General features: G+C 50.6%; 1 protein-coding gene across 1 annotated transcript; it reads right to left on the reverse strand.

The window, feature by feature from the left end:
- Positions 1–9: 9 nt before the first annotated feature.
- Positions 10–18309, reverse strand: LOC149429000 (small integral membrane protein 1-like). Its single transcript, XM_089666841.1, has 3 exons — positions 18150–18309; positions 5822–5945; positions 10–1980 (listed from the first exon to the last, which is right to left on the reverse strand). The coding sequence occupies exons 2-3, from the start codon at positions 5926–5928 to the stop codon at positions 1848–1850; spliced, it is 240 nt and encodes a 79-aa protein (XP_089522967.1). The 5' UTR covers positions 5929–5945; positions 18150–18309; the 3' UTR covers positions 10–1847.
- Positions 18310–22191: the final 3882 nt, after the last annotated feature.

Below are 22191 nucleotides of genomic sequence, written 5' to 3' on the forward strand. Positions count from 1 at the left end.
ACATGAACAGACAGAGAGAAGGGGGGCGGCCCTCAGCAAGCAATCAGCTTCCAATCAGTACATATTACAGGATAAAACATTGGAAGTTACCAGAACAAGTTGTCTGTGCTGCACAGGGGCGGACTGACAACTCATGGGGCCCCCGGGCAATAGGGGATCATGGGGCCCGTGTCCTCAACCACGCTCAAAACCAGGGGCAGACTGATAACTCATGGGGCCCCCGGGCAATAGGGGATCATGGGGCCCGTGTCCTCAACCACGCTCAAAACCAGGGGCGGACTGATAACTCATGGGGCCCCCGGGCAATAGGGGATCATGGGGCCCCTGTGTCCTCAACCACACTCAAAACCAGGGGCGGACTGACAACTCATGGGGCCCCCGGGCAATAGGGGATCATGGGGCCCGTGTCCTCAACCACGCTCAAAACCAGGGGCAGACTGATAACTCATGGGGCCCCCTGGCAATAGGGGATCATGGGGCCCCTGTGTCCTCAACCACACTCAAAACCATGGGCGGACTGACAACTCATGGGGCCCCCGGCAATAGGGGATCATGGGGCCCGTGTCCTCAACCACGCTCAAAACCAGGGGCAGACTGATAACTCATGGGGCCCCCGGGCAATAGGGGATCAGGGGGCCCCTGTGTCCTCAACCACACTCAAAACCAGGGGCGGACTGACAACTCATGGGGCCCCCGGGCAATAGGGGATCATGGGGCCCGTGTCCTCAACCACGCTCAAAACCAGGGGCGGACTGATAACTCATGGGGCCCCCGGGCAATAGGGGATCATGGGGCCCCTGTGTCCTCAACCACACTCAAAACCAGGGGCGGACTGACAACTCATGGGGCCCTCGGGCAGTAGGGGATCATGGGGCCCGTGTCCTCAACCACACTCAAAACCAGGGGCGGACTGACAACTCATGGGGCCCCCGGGCAATAGGGGATCATGGGGCCCGTGTCCTCAACCACGCTGAAAACCAGGGGCGGACTGATAACTCATGGGGCCCCCGGGCAATAGGGGATCATGGGGCCCCTGTGTCCTCAACCACACTCAAAACCAGGGGCGGACTGACAACTCATGGGGCCCTCGGGCAGTAGGGGATCATGGGGCCCCTGTGTCCTCAACCACACTCAAAACCAGGGGCGGACTGACAACTCATGGGGCCCCCGGGCAATAGGGGATCATGGGGCCCCTGTGTCCTTGCGCAAACTCAAAAAAGGCTAAGAAAAAGGTACCAGGGGCATCTCATGGGGCCCCTACTGACCCCGGGCCCTCGGGCAGTGCTCGAGTTTCCAAATGGTCAGTCCGCCCCTGCTCAAAACCACACCCAAACAAGCCTATGAAAGGTACTAGGGGCATCTCATGGGGCCCCCTACTGACCTTGGGCCCTTGGGCAGTGCCCGAATGGTCAGTCTGTGCTGCACAGGGGTGGACTAACAACTCATGGGGCCCCTGGGCAATAGGAGATCATGGGGCCCCTGTGTCCTCACCCACACCCAAAGAAGCCTATGAAAGGTACTAAGGCCATCTCATGGGGCCCCCTACTGACCCTGGGCCCTCAGGCAGTGCCCGAATGGTCAGTCCGCCCCTGATGCTGCATAAAGCAAGTGAAATATTATCTGACTGGGTTGCTAAAGGCAACCAGACACTTTCCTCCAATCTTCCATTACCGAGGCGAATAGAATCCTTCATTTTCTGAGCTGCTTTTTCTCTACAATCCATTGTGAATGTCCTGAGAGATGTGTGGCGCTCTGATCCTTCATAGGTGAAGCATTTCCTCCAGTCCTGGCATAGGGGGCGCCGTTCTCATCTTCATGTAGCATGGTTCCCATTGGCCGGTTTCCTCCTACACTTTCTTGCACTTGTGTACGTAGTACCCCGTGACGTAACCGATGATGAATATAATCCAGAACAAGGCCAGTCCTCCCAGGACTTTCATAAGGACTCCGATCCTCCCGGTACACAGCACGTTGTAGACTCTGCAAGGAAAAACGAGAAAACGAGACGTCAGTGAATTGTGGAGGTGGGAAGGAAATGTGATACTCTATATTTATGTCATTCATTTTGCATGCTTTGTACATTGCAGCCAACGCCCTCGGCATTATACTACAGTGCCTTGAAAAAGTCTTCACCCCCCTATGTCCCCCATGTTGTCATGTGACCACCAGAACCGTCAGTGCCTGTTATTGGGATTGGATGTGATGGACCGACACAAAGTGGCACATAATTGTGAAGTGGAAGGAGAATGAGAAATGGTTTCCAACATTTGTGACCAATAAATCTGTGAAAAGCTTGTATTCAGCCCCCTTTATTGTGATCCCCCTAACTAAAATCTAGTGGAACCAATTGCCTTCAGAAGTCCCCTAATTACAACACAGAGTCCCCCTGTGTGTCATGTGATCTCAGTATAAATCCAGCTGTTCTGTGAAGCCCTCAGAGGTTTGTTAGAGAACATTAGTGAACAAACAGCATCATGAAGGCCAAGGAACACACTAGACAGGTCAGGGATAAAGTTGTGGAGAAGTTGAAAGCAGGGTTAGGTTATAAATAAATCTCCCAAGCTTTGCCCATCTCACGGAGCTCTGTGTTCAATCCATCATCTGAACATGGGAGGAGTACGGCACAACTGCCAACCTACCAAGACATGGCCGTCCACCTGCACTGACCGGCCGGGCAAGGAGAGCATTCATCAGAGAAGCAGCCAGGTGACCCATGGGAACTGTGGAGGAGCTGCAGAGATCACAGCTCAGGGGGGAGAATCTGTCCTCAGGACAACTATTAGTCGTCCACAAATCTGCCTTTATGGAAGAGTGACAAGAAGAAGCCATTGTTGGAGGAAAGCCATAAGACGTCCCGTCTGCAGGTTGTGAGAAGCCATGTGGGGGACACAGCAAACATGGAAGAAGGGGCTCTGGTCAGAGGAGACCAACATGGGACTTTACTGCCTAAAAGTAAAATGCTATGTGTGGGGGAAAACTAACACTGCCCATCCCCCTGAACACACCATCCCCACCGTGAAACATGGTGGTGGCAGCATCATATGGTGGGGTTGCTTTTCTTCAGCAGGAACAGGGAAGCTGGTCAGAGTTGATGGGAAGATGGATGGAGCCAAATACAGGGCAATCTTAGAAGAGAACCTGTTAGAGTCTGCAGAAGACTTGAGACCGGGGCGGAGGTTCCCCTTCCAGCAGGACAACAACCCGAAACATCCAGCCAGACCTACAATGGAATGGTTCCCATCAAAGCATCTTCATGTGTTAGAATGGCCCAGTCACAGTCCAGACCCAAATCCAATGGAGAATCTGTGGCCAGACCTGAGAATTGCTGTTCCCAGACGCCCTCCATCCAATCTGACAGCTTGAGGGATTCTGCAAAGAAGAACGGGCAGAAATGTCCCTCTCTAGATGTGCAAAGAGACATCCCCAAAAAGACTTGCAGCTGGAATGGCAGCCAAAGGGGGTCCTACAAAATACATTGTAACATGACAACATGGGGGACATTTCAGGGGGGAGGGGGATACATTGTAACATGACAACATGGGGGACATTTAAGGGGGGGAGGGGGATACATTGTAACATGACAACATGGGGGACATTTCAGGGGGGAGGGGAATACATTGTAACATGACAACATGGGGGACATTTCAGGGGGAGGGGAATACATTGTAACATGACAACATGGGGGAGATTTCAGGGGGGAGGGGGATACATTGTAACATGACAACATGGGGGACATTTCAGGGGGGAGGGGAATACATTGTAACATGACAACATGGGGGACATTTCAGGGGGAGGGGAATACATTGTAACATGACAACATGGGGGACATTTCAGGGGGGAGGGGAATACATTGTAACATGACAACATGGGGGACATTTCAGGGGGGAGGGGGATACATTGTAACATGACAACATGGGGGACATTTCAGGGGGGAGGGGGATACATTGTAACATGACAACATGGGGGACATTTCAGGGGGGGGGGGAATACATTGTAACATGACAACATGGGGGACATTTCGGGGGGGAGGGGGATACATTGTAACATGACAACATGGGGGACATTTCAGGGGGGAGGGGGATACATTGTAACATGACAACATAATGATAACAACGATAAGAAGCCACGGGTGCAATTTCTGAGTCTCTTCCCTCCTGCTGCAGTTATTATGGATTTGGATCCAATGATCAATATTAGGATAGGAGTTGCCTATCTATGAAGGACAATTTGGCGGCCAGACAGGACGGATCTGCAGAGAAATCTGAGCATCAGAAACCAGGAGCTTGAGATTTAGGATTGGGTGGAGTTGTCTTATGTCTAGGAGCAGCAGAGATCGGGGGCCATCCTCATGCCTGGGAACCTCGGGGCCCCATGATAATCTTTCATTACAACATACTCGCCAGCTGTCCTGGTTTTGCTGGAACAGTCACGCTTGTTACTAAGCTGTCCCGACGTGGCCCAGGGAACTACCCAGAACCTGTACTGTGCCCTCCTGATCCCAATATTGTGCCCCCCTGACCCCCCCTGTACTGTGCCCTCCTGATCCCAATATTGTGCCCCCCCCGACCTCCCCTGTACTGTGCCCTCCTGATCCCAATATTGTGCCCCCCTGACCCCCCCTGTACTGTGCCCTCCTGATCCCAATATTGTGCCCCCCCCGACCTCCCCTGTACTATGACCTCCTGATCCCAATATTGTGCCCCCCCCGACCTCCCCTGTACTATGACCTCCTGATCCCAGTATTGTGTCCCCCTGACTCCCCCTGTACTGTGCCCTCCTGATCCCAGTATTGTGCCCCCCCGACCCCCCCTGTACTGTGCCCTCCTGATCCCAATATTGTGCCCTCCTGATCCCAATATTGTGCCCCCCTGACTCCCCCTATACTGTGCCCTCCTGATCCCAGTGTTGTGCCCCCCTGATCCTCACACCTGTGCAAGACTGAGGGGGAGGAGCCGGTACACCTGTATAAGACTGAATGGGAGGAGCCAGAACACCTGTACAAGACTGGAGGGGAGGAGCCGGTACACCTGTGCAAGACTGAAGGGGAGGAGCCCCTACACCTGTGCAAGACTGAAGGGGAGGAGCCGGTAAACCTGTGCAAGACTGAAGGGGAGGAGCCAGTACACCTGTATAAGACTGAAGGGGAAGGAGCCAGTACACCTGTATAAGACTAAAGGGGGAGGAGCTGGTACACCTGTATATGACTGAAGGGGAGGAGCCAGTACACCTGTATAAGACTGAAGGGGGAGGAGCTGGTACACCTGTATAGGACTGAAGGGGGAGGAGCTGTTACACCTGTATAAGACTGAAGGGGGAGGAGCTGGTACACCTGTGCAAGACTGAATGGGGAGGAGCCAGTACACCTGTAAAAGACTGAAGGGGGAGGAGCTGGTACACCTGTATAAGACTGAAGGGGGAGGAGCTGGTACACCTGTGTAAGACTGGGGGGGGGGGCAGGGGGTAAATTTAATGATGTAATAATGAATACATTAATTTGTGAATCAGCATGGAAGCCAGGCATGCGGTATCTTCAGGAACATGTAAGCAATGGCATCCCATGTATTTTCCTCCACGTGTGTCATTGGACAAGTTATACCTCCAATAGGGGAATGTCTGCACGCTGCGACTGACCTCTCTTCCCTGAGAATGCCCCACGCCTGGCTGTCACACTGATCTATGGCTTGCATGGTTCCGGGGTCACTGACCCAGATCATGAATCCGGTATCACCAGGCACAGGATTGTTCCAGGTCAAGGGTCTAGACACAGCCAAGCAGAGAGCATTTTCAGATGCGGGTCAGCAATGGGGGAGCCAGTCATTACCTCCTCCAGGCCGGGGTCTCGGTGGTCGATGTGCTGACACTGACTTCATCCTGATTGTGTTCCGTCCAACGGCTGTAATGAACTGCGGGGGGTTCCTGAGACTCCATCTCCACACCGAGCCAAGCTGGCCATAGAAGATACAACACGGATCAGTACAGAGAGACAACAATGTAACACGGATCAGTACAGAGAGATAACAATGGAACACGGATCAGTACAGAGAGACGACAATGGAACACGGATCAGTACAGAGAGACGACAATGGAACACGGATCAGTACAGAGAGACGACAATGGAACACGGATCAGTACAGAGAGACGACAATGGAACACGGATCAGTACAGAGAGACGACAATGGAACACGGATCAGTACAGAGAGATAACAATGGAACACGGATCAGTACAGAGAGACAACAATGGAACACGGATCAGTACAGAGAGACGACAATGGAACACGGATCAGTACAGAGAGACGACAATGGAACACGGATCAGTACAGAGAGACGACAATGGAACACGGATCAGTACAGAGAGACGACAATGGAACACGGATCAGTACAGAGAGACAACAATGGAACACGGATCAGTACAGAGAGACGACAATGGAACACGGATCAGTACAGAGAGATAACAATGGAACACGGATCAGTACAGAGAGACGACAATGGAACACGGATCAGTACAGAGAGACGACAATGTAACACGGATCAGTACAGAGAGACAGCAATGTAACACGGATCAGTACAGAGAGACGACAATGGAACACGGATCAGTACAGAAAGACGACAATGGAACACGGATCAGTACAGAGAGACGACAATGGAACACGGATCAGTACAGAGAGACGACAATGTAACACGGATCAGTACAGAGAGACGACAATGGAACACGGATCAGTACAGAGAGACGACAATGGAACACGGATCAGTACAGAGAGACGACAATGTAACACGGATCAGTACAGAGAGACGACAATGGAACACGGATCAGTACAGAAAGACGACAATGGAACACGGATCAGTACAGAGAGACGACAATGGAACACGGATCAGTACAGAGAGACGACAATGGAACACGGATCAGTACAGAGAGACGACAATGGAACACGGATCAGTACAGAGAGACGACAATGGAACACGGATCAGTACAGAGAGACGACAATGTAACACGGATCAGTACAGAGAGACGACAATGGAACACGGATCAGTACAGAGAGACAACAATGGAACACGGATCAGTACAGAGAGACGACAATGGAACACGGATCAGTACAGAGAGACGACAATGGAACACGGATCAGTACAGAGAGACGACAATGTAACACGGATCAGTACAGAGAGACGACAATGGAACACGGATCAGTACAGAAAGATGACAATGGAACACGGATCAGTACAGAGAGACGACAATGGAACACGGATCAGTACAGAGAGACGACAATGGAACACGGATCAGTACAGAGAGACAACAATGGAACACGGATCAGTACAGAGAGACGACAATGGAACACGGATCAGTACAGAGAGACGACAATGGAACACGGATCAGTACAGAGAGACGACAATGTAACACGGATCAGTACAGAGAGACGACAATGGAACACGGATCAGTACAGAGAGATAACAATGGAACACGGATCAGTACAGAGAGACGACAATGGAACACGGATCAGTACAGAGAGACGACAATGGAACACGGATCAGTACAGAGAGACGACAATGTAACACGGATCAGTACAGAGAGACGACAATGGAACACGGATCAGTACAGAGAGACGACAATGGAACACGGATCAGTACAGAGAGACAACAATGGAACACGGATCAGTACAGAGAGACGACAATGGAACACGGATCAGTACAGAGAGACGACAATGGAACACGGATCAGTACAGAGAGACGACAATGTAACACGGATCAGTACAGAGAGACGACAATGGAACACGGATCAGTACAGAGAGATAACAATGGAACACGGATCAGTACAGAGAGACGACAATGGAACACGGATCAGTACAGAGAGACGACAATGGAACACGGATCAGTACAGAGAGACGACAATGGAACACGGATCAGTACAGAGAGACAACAATGGAACACGGATCAGTACAGAGAGACGACAATGGAACACGGATCAGTACAGAGAGACGACAATGTAACACGGATCAGTACAGAGAGACGACAATGTAACACGGATCAGTACAGAGAGACGACAATGGAACACGGATCAGTACAGAGAGATAACAATGGAACACGGATCAGTACAGAGAGACGACAATGGAACACGGATCAGTACAGAGAGACGACAATGGAACACGGATCAGTACAGAGAGACGACAATGGAACACGGATCAGTACAGAGAGACAACAATGGAACACGGATCAGTACAGAGAGACGACAATGGAACACGGATCAGTACAGAGAGACGACAATGGAACACGGATCAGTACAGAGAGACGACAATGTAACACGGATCAGTACAGAGAGACGACAATGGAACACGGATCAGTACAGAGAGACGACAATGTAACACGGATCAGTACAGAGAGACAACAATGGAACACGGATCAGTACAGAGAGACGACAATGTAACACGGATCAGTACAGAGAGACGACAATGGAACACGGATCAGTACAGAGAGACGACAATGTAACACGGATCAGTACAGAGAGACAACAATGGAACACGGATCAGTACAGAGAGACGACAATGGAACACGGATCAGTACAGAGAGACGACAATGGAACACGGATCAGTACAGAGAGACGACAATGGAACACGGATCAGTACAGAGAGACGACAATGGAACACGGATCAGTACAGAGAGACGACAATGGAACACGGATCAGTACAGAGAGACGACAATGGAACACGGATCAGTACAGAGAGACGACAATGGAACACGGATCAGTACAGAGAGACGACAATGGAACACGGATCAGTACAGAGAGACGACAATGGAACACGGATCAGTACAGAGAGACGACAATGGAACACGGATCAGTACAGAGAGACAACAATGGAACACGGATCAGTACAGAGAGACGACAATGGAACACGGATCAGTACAGAGAGATAACAATGGAACACGGATCAGTACAGAGAGACGACAATGGAACACGGATCAGTACAGAGAGACGACAATGGAACACGGATCAGCATCACACTTACTACACTGCGGAGTAATGTGTGTGTACAACCGAAGCATGATTACCGCAATAAGCCAGCTTCTCCTTCAATTCCCGGTATGGATATGTGCTACATAGTTACACTGATCCAATAATATACAGTATATACTATACTAGAGAGATCCCCGTGGAAGCTGGAAACCACTACACCCCTACTACACCCCTACTACACCGCTACTACACCCCTACTACACTGCTACTACACCCCTACTACACCCCTACTACACCCCTACTATACCCCTACTATACCACTACTACACTGCTACTACACCCCTACTACACCCCCACTACACCCCTACTACACCCCTACTACACCGCTACTACACCCCTACTACACTGCTACTACACCCCTACTACACCCCTACTATACCACTACTACACTGCTACTACACCCCTACTATACCACTACTACACCGCTACTACAGCCCTACTACACCGCTACTACACCGCTACTACACCCCTACTACACCCCTACTATACCGCTACTACACCCCTACTATACCACTACTACACCACTACTACACTGCTACTACACCCCTACTATACCACTACTACACCTCTACTACACCCCTACTATACCACTACTACACTGCTACTACACCCCTACTATACCACTACTACACTGCTACTACACCCCTACTACACCCGTACTACACCACTACTACACTGCTACTACACCTCTACTACATCGCTACTGCACCACTACTACACTGCTACTACACCCCTACTATACCACTACTACACTGTTACTACACCCCTACTATACCACTACTACATCGCTACTGCACCACTACTACACTGCTACTACACCCCTACTATACCACTACTACACTGCTACTACACCCCTACTATACCACTACTACATCGCTACTGCACCACTACTACACTGCTACTACACCACTACTATACCACTACTACACTGCTACTACACCCCTACTATACCACTACTACATCGCTACTGCACCACTACTACACTGCTACTACACCCCTACTATACCACTACTACACTGCTACTACACCCCTACTATACCACTACTACATCGCTACTGCACCACTACTACACTGCTACTACACCCCTACTATACCACTACTACACTGCTACTACACCACTACTATACCACTACTACATCGCTACTGCACCACTACTACACTGCTACTACACCCCTACTATACCACTACTACACTGCTACTACACCCCTACTATACCACTACTACATCGCTACTGCACCACTACTACACTGCTACTACACCCCTACTATACCACTACTACACTGCTACTGCACCACTACTATACCACTACTACACTGCTACTGCACCACTACTACACTGCTACTACACCCCTACTATACCACTACTACACTGCTACTGCACCACTACTATACCCCTACTATACCACTACTACACTGCTACTGTACCACTACTATACCACTACTACACCCCTACTACACTGCTACTGCACCACTACTATACCGCTACTACACCCCTACTACACCCCTACTATACCACTACTACACTGCTATTGCACCACTACTACACCACTACTACACCCCTACTACACTACTACTATACCACTACTACACCCCTACTACACTGCTACTGCACCACTACTATACCACTACTACACCCCTACTACACCCCTACTATACCACTACTAGACTGCTATTGCACCACTACTACACCCCTACTACACTGCTACTGCACCACTACTATACCGCTACTACACCCCTACTACACCCCTACTATACCACTACTACACTGCTATTGCACCACTACCACACCCCTGCTACACTGCTACTGCACCACTACTATACCGCTACTACACCCCTACTACACTGCTACTACACCACTACTATACCGCTACTACACCCCTACTACACCCCTACTATACCGCTACTACACCCCTACTACTCTGCTACTGCACCCCTACTACACTGCTACTGCACCCCTACTACACACCTACTATACCGCTGAGGGGGAACTGTGCAAGACTGAAGGGGAGGAGCCGGTACATCTGTGCAAGACTGAAGGGGAGGAGCCGGTACACCTGTGCAAGACTGAGGGGGAGGAGCCGGTACACCTATGCAAGACTGAAGGGGAGGAGCCGGTACATCTGTGCAAGACTGAAGGGGAGGAGCCGGTACACCTGTGCAAGACTGAAGGGGAGGAGCCGGTACACCTGTGCAAGACTGAAGGGGAGGAGCCGCTACACCTGTGCAAGACTGGAGGGGAGGAGCCCCTACACCTGTGCAAGACTGAAGGGGAGGAGCCGCTACACCTGTGCAAGACTGAAGGGGAGGAGCCGCTACACCTGTGCAAGACTGAAGAGGGGGCTGGGGGGTAGATTTAATGATGTTATAATCAATACATTGATTTGTGAATCAGCATGGAAGCCAGGCATGCGGTATCTTCAGAAGCAGGGGGAGACTGACAACTCATGGGGCCCCCGGGCAATAGGGGATCATAGGGCCCCTGTGTCCTTGCCCACACTCAAAGCACACCCAAAAAACCCTATAAAAGGTACCAGGGGAATTTTATGTGGCCCCCTACTGACCCCGGGCCCTCAGGCAGTGCCGAGTGCTCGAATGGTCAGTCCGCCCTGTTCAGAAGCGTGTAAGAAATGGCATCTCATGTATTTTCCTCCAGGTGTAGTAAAGTTTCCAGAAGTTAGGACCCCTGTAATTGCGGACAATGGGGGGCGACTTGCCATGCAAATCCCACACCAAGTCGCCCCCATGTGACCGGGGACTTCATAATAAAATGATAGAAGATATAACTGTCCTATTACTGGTCCCATACATCTGATCTCGTCTTCTGTGAATCGGGTTTTATTTGGCGGCTGACGCGTGCGCATCGAACGAATCGCAATAGAAGACTTTCCCCTCCCACAGCCTGAACTCGGCTGTCTTCCAGCACTGCAGCCCCCAGCAACATTCATCTTCCAGAAGTGTCCAATCCTTGTGACCCCCCCTAATCCAACCTGTTGTCCAAGGATGTCAGGGACAAGATGGTAGACCTACACAAGGCTGGACTGGGCTACCAAACTATGGCCAAGCAGCTTGGTGAGAAGGTGACAACAGTTGGTGCAATCATTCACAAATGGAAGAAACACAAAACAAGTGTCAGTCTCCCTAGGTCTGGTGCACCATGCAAGATCTCACCTCGTGGAGTGTCAATGATCATGAGAACAGTGAGGAATCATCCCAGAACTACACGTGAGGATCTTGTCAATGATCTCCAGGCAGCTGGGACCACAGTCACCAAGAAAACAATTGGTAACACACTACGCCGACAAGGACTGAAATCCTGCAGTGCCCGCACGGTCCCTCTGCTCAAGAAAGCCCATGTCCAGCCCGTCTGAAGTCTGCCACTGAACATCTGAATGATACAGAGGAGGACTGGTGGGAAGTGTTGGGGTGAGAGGAGACCAAAATCCAGCTCTTTGGCATCAACTCAACTCGCCGTGTTTGGAGGAGGAGGAATGCTGCCTTTGACCCCAAGAACACCATCCCAACTGTGAAACATGGTGGTGGAAACATTCTGCTTTGGGGGTGTTTTTTTGCTAAGGGGACAGGACAACTGCACCGCATCAAAGGGACGATGGACGGGGCAATGTACCATCAAATCTTGGGTGAGAACCTTCTTCCCTCAGCCAGGACATTGAAAATGGGTGGTGGATGGGTGTTCCAGCATGACAATGACCCAAAACACACGGCCAAGGCAACAAAGGAGCGGCTCAAGAAGAAGCACATTAAGGTCCTGGAGTGGCCTAGCCAGTCTCCAGACCTTCATCCGATGGAAAATCTGTGGAGGAGCTGAAAGTTCGAGTTGCCAAACGTCAGCCACCAAACCTTAATGACTTGGAGAGGATCTGCCAAGAGGAGTGGGCCAAAATCCCTCCTGAGATGTGTGCGAACCTGGGGGCCAACTCCAGGAAACGTCTGACCTCTGTGATTGCCAACAAGTGATTTGCCACCAAGTACTAAGTCATGTTTTGTGAAGGGGATCAAATCCTTCTTTCCCTCATGAACATGCAGATCCGTCATCATTTGTTAGACGCATTTCTGCTGAATTTGTTGTTGTATTCTGTCTCTCAGTGTTACACCGAACATTCCATTGTTAGACCGATCATTTCTGTGTGAGGGGTGAACATTCCATTGTTAGACCGATCATTTCTGTGTGAGGGGTGAACATTCCATTGTTAGACCGATCATTTCTGTGTGAGGGGTGAACATTCCATTGTTAGACCGATCATTTCTGTGTGAGGGGCGAACATTCCATTGTTAGACCGATCGTTTCTGTGTGAGGGGCAAACATTCCATTGTTAGACCGATCATTTCTGTGTGAGGGGCGAACATTCACCATCAGGGGGGGCAAATACACATTTCCTGCACTGTAAACTCCAGTAGTTCTTCTATTGGATTGGGCTACACTACACAGGTTAGCCTTCCCTCCCCACCTCCATCAATAAGCTCCCCCCCCCCACCTCCATCAATTAGCCTTCCCTCCCCACCTCCATCAATGAGCCTTCCCTCCTCACCTCCATCAATGAATCTTCCCTCCTCACCTCCATCAATGAGCCTTCCCTCTCCACCTCCATCAATAAGCTCCCCCTCCCCACCTCCATCAATAAGCCTTCCCTCTCCACCTCAATCAATAAGCTCCCCCTCCCCACCTCCACAAATGAGCCTTCCCACCCCACCTCCATCAATGAGCCTTCCCTCCTCCACCCCCATCAATGAGCCCCCCACCTCCATCAATGAGCCTTCCCTCCTCCACCTCCATCAATGAGCCTTCCCACCCCACCTCCATCAATGAGCCTTCCCTCCTCCACCCCCATCAATGAACCCACCCACCTCCATCAATAAGTCTTCCCTCCCCAACTCCATCAATGACCCCCCCCACCTCCACCAATGAGCCCTCCCTCCCCACATTCATCAGTGAGACACCCCTTCACCTCCATCAATGAGCCTTTCTTGCCCACCTCCATCAATGAACCTTCCCTCCCCACCTCCATTAATGAACCTTGGCCGCCCATAATCCTGTCACCGGTTGGCTGGTTCTTCTTCCTTGTCACACTTTTGTTCATTTTTTCTGCTTTTATCACATCAACTTCAGGGACAACATGTTCACTTGCTGCCAAATCCCACCCACTTTCAGATGCCATTGTAATGATGTAATCGATGTTATTCACTTTGCGTGTCATTGGTCAGCATGTTATGTCTGATCGGTGTATATATATATATACTGTGTGTACAGCTGTGGGAGGTGTTGGCACCATATAATACCTGGAATCATAGTTAATCCTCTTGTATTCAGGTTGGTTATGGAGCAGCTCTGCCCCTCCCATGACTAGTAGAACCGGTCATCAGTATGAATACGTAATGTGCCGCCATTTAAAGACCAACTCCAGGTAAACGTTTCTCATCATCTACCGACATGGGGAGCAATAAAACCTGGGAGAAGGATGAGGGTTCCAAGCTGTAGGGATCGATCCAGATATGAATCTTTATTTCTCACAATAAAAGGCTGTGTTGGGGGTGTGGAGAGGCAGGTGGTGGGTAACTCCTGAAATTCTGTTTTAGAAACAGGTGCCTCAAGGTGCCGACAACATATTAACCCGAAGTTTCCTCAGGGTTCACCTCCACCGAGGCCCTCAGTATGCAAGTATTGACTTTGTGCTCTAAAGTCACTGCACTGCCACGCCCCCTGCAATGTGTGTGCCTGACCTTGGTCACTGAGGTCTACAAACAGAATCAAGGAAGGCCAATGGAGGCATACCAGAGACTTGAGCCCAAAACCATCGTAGCCATGGAGCTGAGTAATGGAAGCATACCAGAGGCTTGAAGCCAAAAGTCACCGTAGCCATGGAGCTGAGTAACGGAAGCATACCAGAGGCTTGAACCCAAAAGCCACCGTAGCCATGGAGCTGAGTAATGGAAGCATGCCAGAGACTTGAACCCAAAAGCCATCGTAGCCATGGACCTGAGTAATGGAAGCATACCAGAGACTTGAGCCCAAAAGCCACCATAGCCATGGAGCTGAGTAATGGAAGCATGCCAGAGACTTGAACCCAAAAGCCATCGTAGCCATGGACCTGAGTAATGGAAGCATACCAGAGACTTGAGCCCAAAAGCCACCGTAGCCATGGACCTGAGTAACGGAAGCATACCAGAGACTTGAGCCCAAAAGCCACCATAGCCATGGACCTGAGTAACGGAAGCATACCAGAGACTTGAGCCCAAAAGCCACCATAGCCATGGAGCTGATCAACGGAAGCATACCAGAGACTTGAGCCCAAAAGTCACCGTAGCCATGGAGCTGATCAACGGAAGCATACCAGAGACTTGAGCCCAAAAGCCACCATAGCCATGGAGCTGAGTAACGGAAGCATACCAGAGACTTGAGCCCAAAAGTCACCGTAGCCATGGACCTGAGTAACGGAAGCATACCAGAGACTTGAGCCCAAAAGCCACCATAGCCATGGAGCTGATCAACGGAAGCATACCAGAGACTTGAGCCCAAAAGCCACCATAGCCATGGAGCTGATCAACGGAAGCATACCAGAGACTTGAGCCCCAAAGTCACCGTAGCCATGGACCTGAGTAACGGAAGCATACCAGAGACTTGAGCCCAAAAGCCACCATAGCCATGGACCTGAGTAACGGAAGCATACCAGAGACTTGAGCCCAAAAGCCATTGTAGCCATGGAGCTGATCAACGGAAGCATACCAGAGACTTGAGCCCAAAAGCCACCGTAGCCATGGACCTGAGTAACGGAAGCATACCAGAGACTTGAGCCCAAAAGCCACCATAGCCATGGAGCTGATCAACGGAAGCACACCAGAGACTTGAGCCCAAAAGCCACCATAGCCATGGAGCTGAGTTCAGACACTGCAGGAACCCTCATAGGACTCTATAGAGAAGTCAATTTCCTGACACCTCTTTACTTTCTGCAATCCACGTTGGGGCAATCAATGATCATAAACACCTCACACAGAGACATCAGAGATGCCCCCCCCCCCTCGATCAGATCTGACCCTACTACACATTTCCCAGGGGGCTTTGCTAGAAGTCTTGCTTTATGCACATTGTGCTCCAATACCGGCCAGCTTCCCTAGCTCCCATAATTCTCTTTGCGGGTTACCCAGAACCACCCTAAGTTCAAACCTCTCCTCTTTGACAGTAATGCCCTAGGTCCAAAACCACTTCTCTGTGAAATTATCCAGCACCATGCTAGGTCCAAACTTCCCTTTCTTTTTGACAGTATCCAGTACCACCCTAGGTCCAAAGTCCCACTTCTTTGAAAGTACCCAGTACCACCCTAGGTCCAAATTTCCCTCTTTCTTTGACAGTACCCAGTACGATGATAAGTCCACAACCCCTTCCCTTTGAAAATATCCAGTACCACCCTAGGTCCAAACTCCGCCTTCTCTTTGACAGTACCCAGTAGCACCATAGGTCAAAACTCCCCCTTCCATTTGATAGTACTCAGCAGCAACCTAGGTCCAGACTCCCCCTGCTCTTTGGAAGTATCCAGTACCACCCTGGGTCCAGACTCCCCCTGCTCTTTGGAAGTATCCAGTACCACCCTGGGTCCAAACTCCCCCTTCTCTTTGAACGTATCCAGTATCACCCTGGGTCCAAACTCCCCCTTCTATTTAAAAGTATTCAGTACCACCCTGGGTCTCTTTGATAGTACCCAGTACCACGATAGGTCCAACCAACCCCCCCACCTTCTCTTTGAAAGTACCCAGTACTATCCTAGGTCCAAACTTTCCCTTCACTATGAAAGTGCCCAGTACCACAATAGGTACAACCTCCCCCCCCCCTTTGACGGTAGTCTGTATTTAGTTACAATACACACTTCCCCTTCTAGGGCCCCAGTCCCCCTTCAAGAGCCACAGTCCCCCTTCAAGGATCACAGTCCCCCTTCAAGGGCCACACTTCCACTTCTAGGACCACACTCCCCCTTCAAGGGTCACACTTCCACTTCTGGGGCCACACTCCCCCTTCAAGGGTCACACTCCTTCAAGGGTCATACTTCCACTTCTAAGGCCACACTTCCACTTCTAGGGCCACACTGTCCCTTCTAGGGCCACAGTCCCCCTTCAAGGACCACACTTCCACTTCTAGGGTTACACTTCCCTTTCAAGGGTCACACTTCCACTTCTAGGGCCACACTTCCCCTTCTAGGGCCACACTCCCCCTTCAAGGGTCACACTTCCACTTCTAGGGCCACACTTCCCCTTCTAGGGCCACAGTCCCCCTTCGAGGACCACATTTCCACTTCTAGGATCACACTTCCACTTTTAGGATCACACTTCTACTTCTAGGGCCACACTTCCCCTTCTAGGGCCACACTCCCCCTTCTAGGGCCACACTTCCCCTTCTAGGGCCACACTCCCCCTTATAGGGCCACACTCCCCCTTCTAGGGTCACACTCCCCCTTCTAGGGCCACACTCCCCCTTCTAGGGTCACACTTCCACTTCTAGGGTCACACTCCCTCTTCTAGGGCCACACTTCCCCTTCTAGGGCCACACTCCCCCTTCTAGGGCCACACTCCCCCTTCTAGGGCCACACTCCCCCTTCTAGGGCCACACTTCCACTTCTAGGGCCACACTTCCCCTTCTAGGGCCACACTTCCACAATTCTGGGGCCACACTTCCCCTTCTAGGGCCACACTCCCCCTTCTAAGGCCACACTTCCCCTTCTAGGGTCACACTTCCACTTCTAGGGTCACACTTCCACTTCTAGGGTCACACTCCCCCTTCTAGGGTCACACTTCCCCTTCTAGGGCCACACTTCCCCTTCTAGGGCCACACTCCCCCTTCTAGGGCCACACTTCCCCTTCTAGGGCCACACTCCCCCTTCTAGGGTCACACTCCCTCTTCTAGGGTCACACTCCCTCTTCTAGGGTCACACTCCCTCTTCTAGGGTCACACTCCCCCTTCTAGGGTCACACTCCCCCTTCTCTTTCAGTATTCATGTTGGGGCTTCGACTCTCAGCTTCTCATGAACCCCTCATGTTCACTAAAGCGTGACTCTGCTGTACGACATTTCTCTCCTCTCCTCTCCTTTCCTTTCCAAACTCCATAAACAGAAGCATTTCTGTGGAATCCACAAGACGCCGTGGCTTACCTCAATGTGGCTTCGAGGACACGTCCACTTCTCTGGAAGCTGCAGAACTTTACTCTGAGCCTCAGACAGAAAACAAAGTTGGGTGATGAGCCGAGGCTGGATCTACAGCTCAGCTGACCCAGTGTAGTTCCTTTCTGGAAGGGATCCAAAGCCTTCCTTTAACAGAAGGGAGAAGAATGAGACTTTGCTGGATGAGCCAATAGCCATGGGGAGTGGAGGCCGGGTTGGGGGGGAGTGGAGGCCAGGTTGGGGGGGGAGGGCAGCCTGACACTCACAAGGGGTGGGATGGAGGAGGCTTAGAAGAGGGACTGGGTCTGATAACAGAAGACAAGAACTGTTACATTGTAACCAGCAACTCCTCCCTTGTGACAAATTATGTCTCTGCAGATACCTGATAGGCACTCATGCCTTGGAGCACCGGACCTGCACTGCACACAGTCTGCATGGAGTTTGAATAAAGTCACTGGGGGTGATTTACTAAAACTGGAGCAAACAGAATCTGGTGCAGCTGTGCCTGGAAACCAATCATGGGAGCCAATCGTGGGAGCCAATCATGGGAGCCAATCGTGGGAGCCAATCGTGGGAGCCAATCGTGGGAGCCAATCATGGGAGCCAATCGTGGGAGCCAATCGTGGAAGCCAATCATGGGAGCCAATCGTGGGAGCCAATCGTGGGAGCCAATCAGGGGAGCCAATCAGCTTCTAATGTCAAGTGATACTAATGGATTAAAGGCAGTTTTTTTTCTTAAATGACAACCATGTCACACTTCCCGGCTCTGTAATGGTTTTGCACAGAGCAGCCCCGATCCTCCTCTTCTCAGGTTCGCGGACAATGCCCTTGGCCCCTCCCTCCTGCTGAGTGCCCCCAGAGCAAGCACATTTCTATGGGGGCACCTTAGCATGCTCACTCCCGAGCCACTGCTCCATGTGTCCATTGTGCCCTGTCTCCACTCTCCTCTCATTGGCTCACTGGCTGTGACTGACAGTAGCGGGAGCCAATGGCTGTCTCAGCCAATGATGAGAGCAAAACTAAAAAGAGCTGGATTGTGATGGGCTGAGGTCAGTATTAGGGGGGCTAGGGGGGCTGCCGCACACAGAAGATTTTTATACCTTCATGCATAGAATGCAAAAAACCTCGAGCCTTTGCAGCCAATTTGTTTGTTCAATGAAGCTTTGACCAGAAAACCTGGAAGCTGATTGGTTACTTTGCACCTTTTCACCAGATTCTGTGCGCAGCAATTTATGTAAATGACCCCCAATTGTCTGATGTCCATCAGTAGGGGTGAGTGGAGCGACTTCAGAGGGATACTGCTAAAGCAGAAACTCTCCATTTCTCTCATTGTGCTACTAAGGTGGAAAAAAAAGAAAAAAGAGTTCCGTGTTTTACACATTATATTGTTACTGGATGTATTTATTGGGGGGATTTATTAAAGGCAAATAGACGGGGCACTTTGCAAGTACAGTCACTTCAGAGCTTAGTAAATGAGGTAAAGCTCCACTTTATAAAGGATACAGAATCACAGGCAAGAAAAAATATATATTTTTGCTCACACAGGATTGGATGATGGAAGTCATTAGCGCTTCCCCTCATTTACTAAGCTTTGGAGCAACTGCACTTGCAAAGTGCTCAGCCTATTTGCCTTTAGTAACTCCACCCCACAGAGTTGAGGGTAATTTACTTTATTCTTTTAGGTGTTCTATTATTATACATCTGATTGTAATATTTGTACACTCACCGGCCACTTTATAGGTCCACCTGTTCAATGGCTCAGAAACACAAACTGCTAATCAGCCAATCACACGGCAGCAACTCAATGCATTTAGGCATCTAGACGTGGTGAAGACAACTTGCTGAAATTCAAACCAATGTAAGGGACATTCTTCCCATGACCCCCCAATCTAAGGGACATTCTTCCCACCGACCCCCAATGTAAGGGGCATTCTTCCCACTGACCCCCCAATGTAAGGGACATTCTTCCCACTGACCCCCAATGTAAGGGACATTCTTCCCACTGACCCCCAATGTAAGGGACATTCTTCCCACTGACCTCCAATGTAAGGGACATTCTTCCCATGACCCCCCAATCTAAGGGACATTCTTCCCACTGACCCCCAATGTAAGGGACATTCTTCCCACTGACCCCCAATGTAAGGGACATTCTTCCCACTGACCCCCAATGTAAGGGACATTCTTCCCACTGACCACCAATGTAAGGGACATTCTTCCCACTGACCCCCAATGTGAGGGACATTCTTCCCACTGACCCCAATGTAAGGGACATTCTTCCCACTGACCCCCAATGTAAGGGACATTCTTCCCACTGACCCCCAATGTAAGGGACATTCTTCCCACTGATCCCCAATGTAAGGGACGTTCTTCCCACTGCCCCCCAATCTAAGGGACATTCTTCCCACTGACCCCTAATGTAAGGGACATTCTTCCCACTGACGCCCAATGTAAGGGACATTCTTCCCACCGACCACCAATGTAAGGGACATTCTTCCCACTGACCACCAATGTAAGGGACATTCTTCCCACCGACCACCAATGTAAGGGACATTCTTCCCACTGACCACCAATGTAAGGGACATTCTTCCCACTGACCCCCAATGTGAGGGACATTCTTCCCACTGACTCCCAATGTAAGGGACATTCTTCCCACTGACCCCCAATGTAAGGGACATTCTTCCCACTGACCCCAATGTAAGGGACATTCTTCCCACTGACCCCCAATGTGAGGGACATTCTTCCCACTGACCCCAATGTAAGGGACATTCTTCCCACTGACTCCCAATGTAAGGAACATTCTTCCCACTGACCCCCAATGTAAGGGACATTCTTCCCACTGACTCCCAATGTAAGGAACATTCTTCCCTCTGACCCCCAATGTAAGGGACATTCTTCCCACTGACCCCCAATGTAAGGGACATTCTTCCCACTGACCCCCCAATGTAAGGGACATTCTTCCCACTGATCCCCAATGTAAGGGACATTCTTCCCACTGACCCCCAATGTGAGGGACATTCTTCCCACTGACCCCAATGTAAGGGACATTCTTCCCACTGATCCCCAATGTAAGGGACATTTTTCCCACTGACCCCCAATGTAAGGGACATTCTTCCCACCGAACCCCAATGTAAGGGACATTCTTCCCACTGACCCCCCCAATGTAAGGGACATTCTTCCCACTGACCCCCAATGTAAGGGACATTCTTCCCACTGACCCCCAATGTAAGGGACATTCTTCCCACTGACCCCCAATGTAAGGGACATTCTTCCCACTGACCCCCCAATGTAAGGGACATTCTTCCCACTGACCCCCAATGTGAGGGACATTCTTCCCACTGACCCTCAATGTAAGAACATTAATCCCATTGACCCCCAATGTAAGGGACATTGTTTTCACTGACCCCCAATGTAAGGGACATTCTTCCCACCGACCACCAATGCAAGGGACATTCTTCCCACTGACCACCAATGTAAGGGACATTCTTCCCACTGATCACCAATGTAAGGGACATTCTTCCCACTGACCCCCCAATGTAAGGGACATTCTTCCCACTGACCCCCAATGTAAGGGACATTCTTCCCACTGACCCCCAATGTAAGGGACATTCTTCCCACTGACCCCCAATGTAAGGGACATTCTTCCCACTGACCCCCAATGTAAGGGACATTCTTCCCACTGACCCCTAATGTAAGGGACATTCTTCCCACTGATCACCAATGTAAGGACCCTTTTTAAATTTACCACCAATAAACTGGTCCCTGCTATTTCTAGGGTGCCTTTGGGGTAAAACGTTTGCAAAAGGCTGCCCTAGGGAGTAACACTTCCTTCCCCTACAAGGCATACTCCTTGATTTTTGATCAGTCCGACCTATGAATACTGCTTAGATCAGCTGTAGTTGAGGTTGTACAGCCGCAGTAGGTGAACCTTGTTCCCGTAGATCCCTGTTAATCACTAATGCCCTTAACTGAGTCTAAGTAAATGAACCGTAACAAGGTCTCACAGTCCCTTTTTGTCTCTCCAGGTGTCCTGATG

The sequence above is a fragment of the Staurois parvus genome, unplaced genomic scaffold (genome assembly GCF_062004578.1).
Source record: "Staurois parvus isolate SC_StPar_1 unplaced genomic scaffold, SC_StPar_1.0 ptg002868l, whole genome shotgun sequence".
Taxonomy (NCBI): Eukaryota; Metazoa; Chordata; class Amphibia; order Anura; family Ranidae; genus Staurois; species Staurois parvus.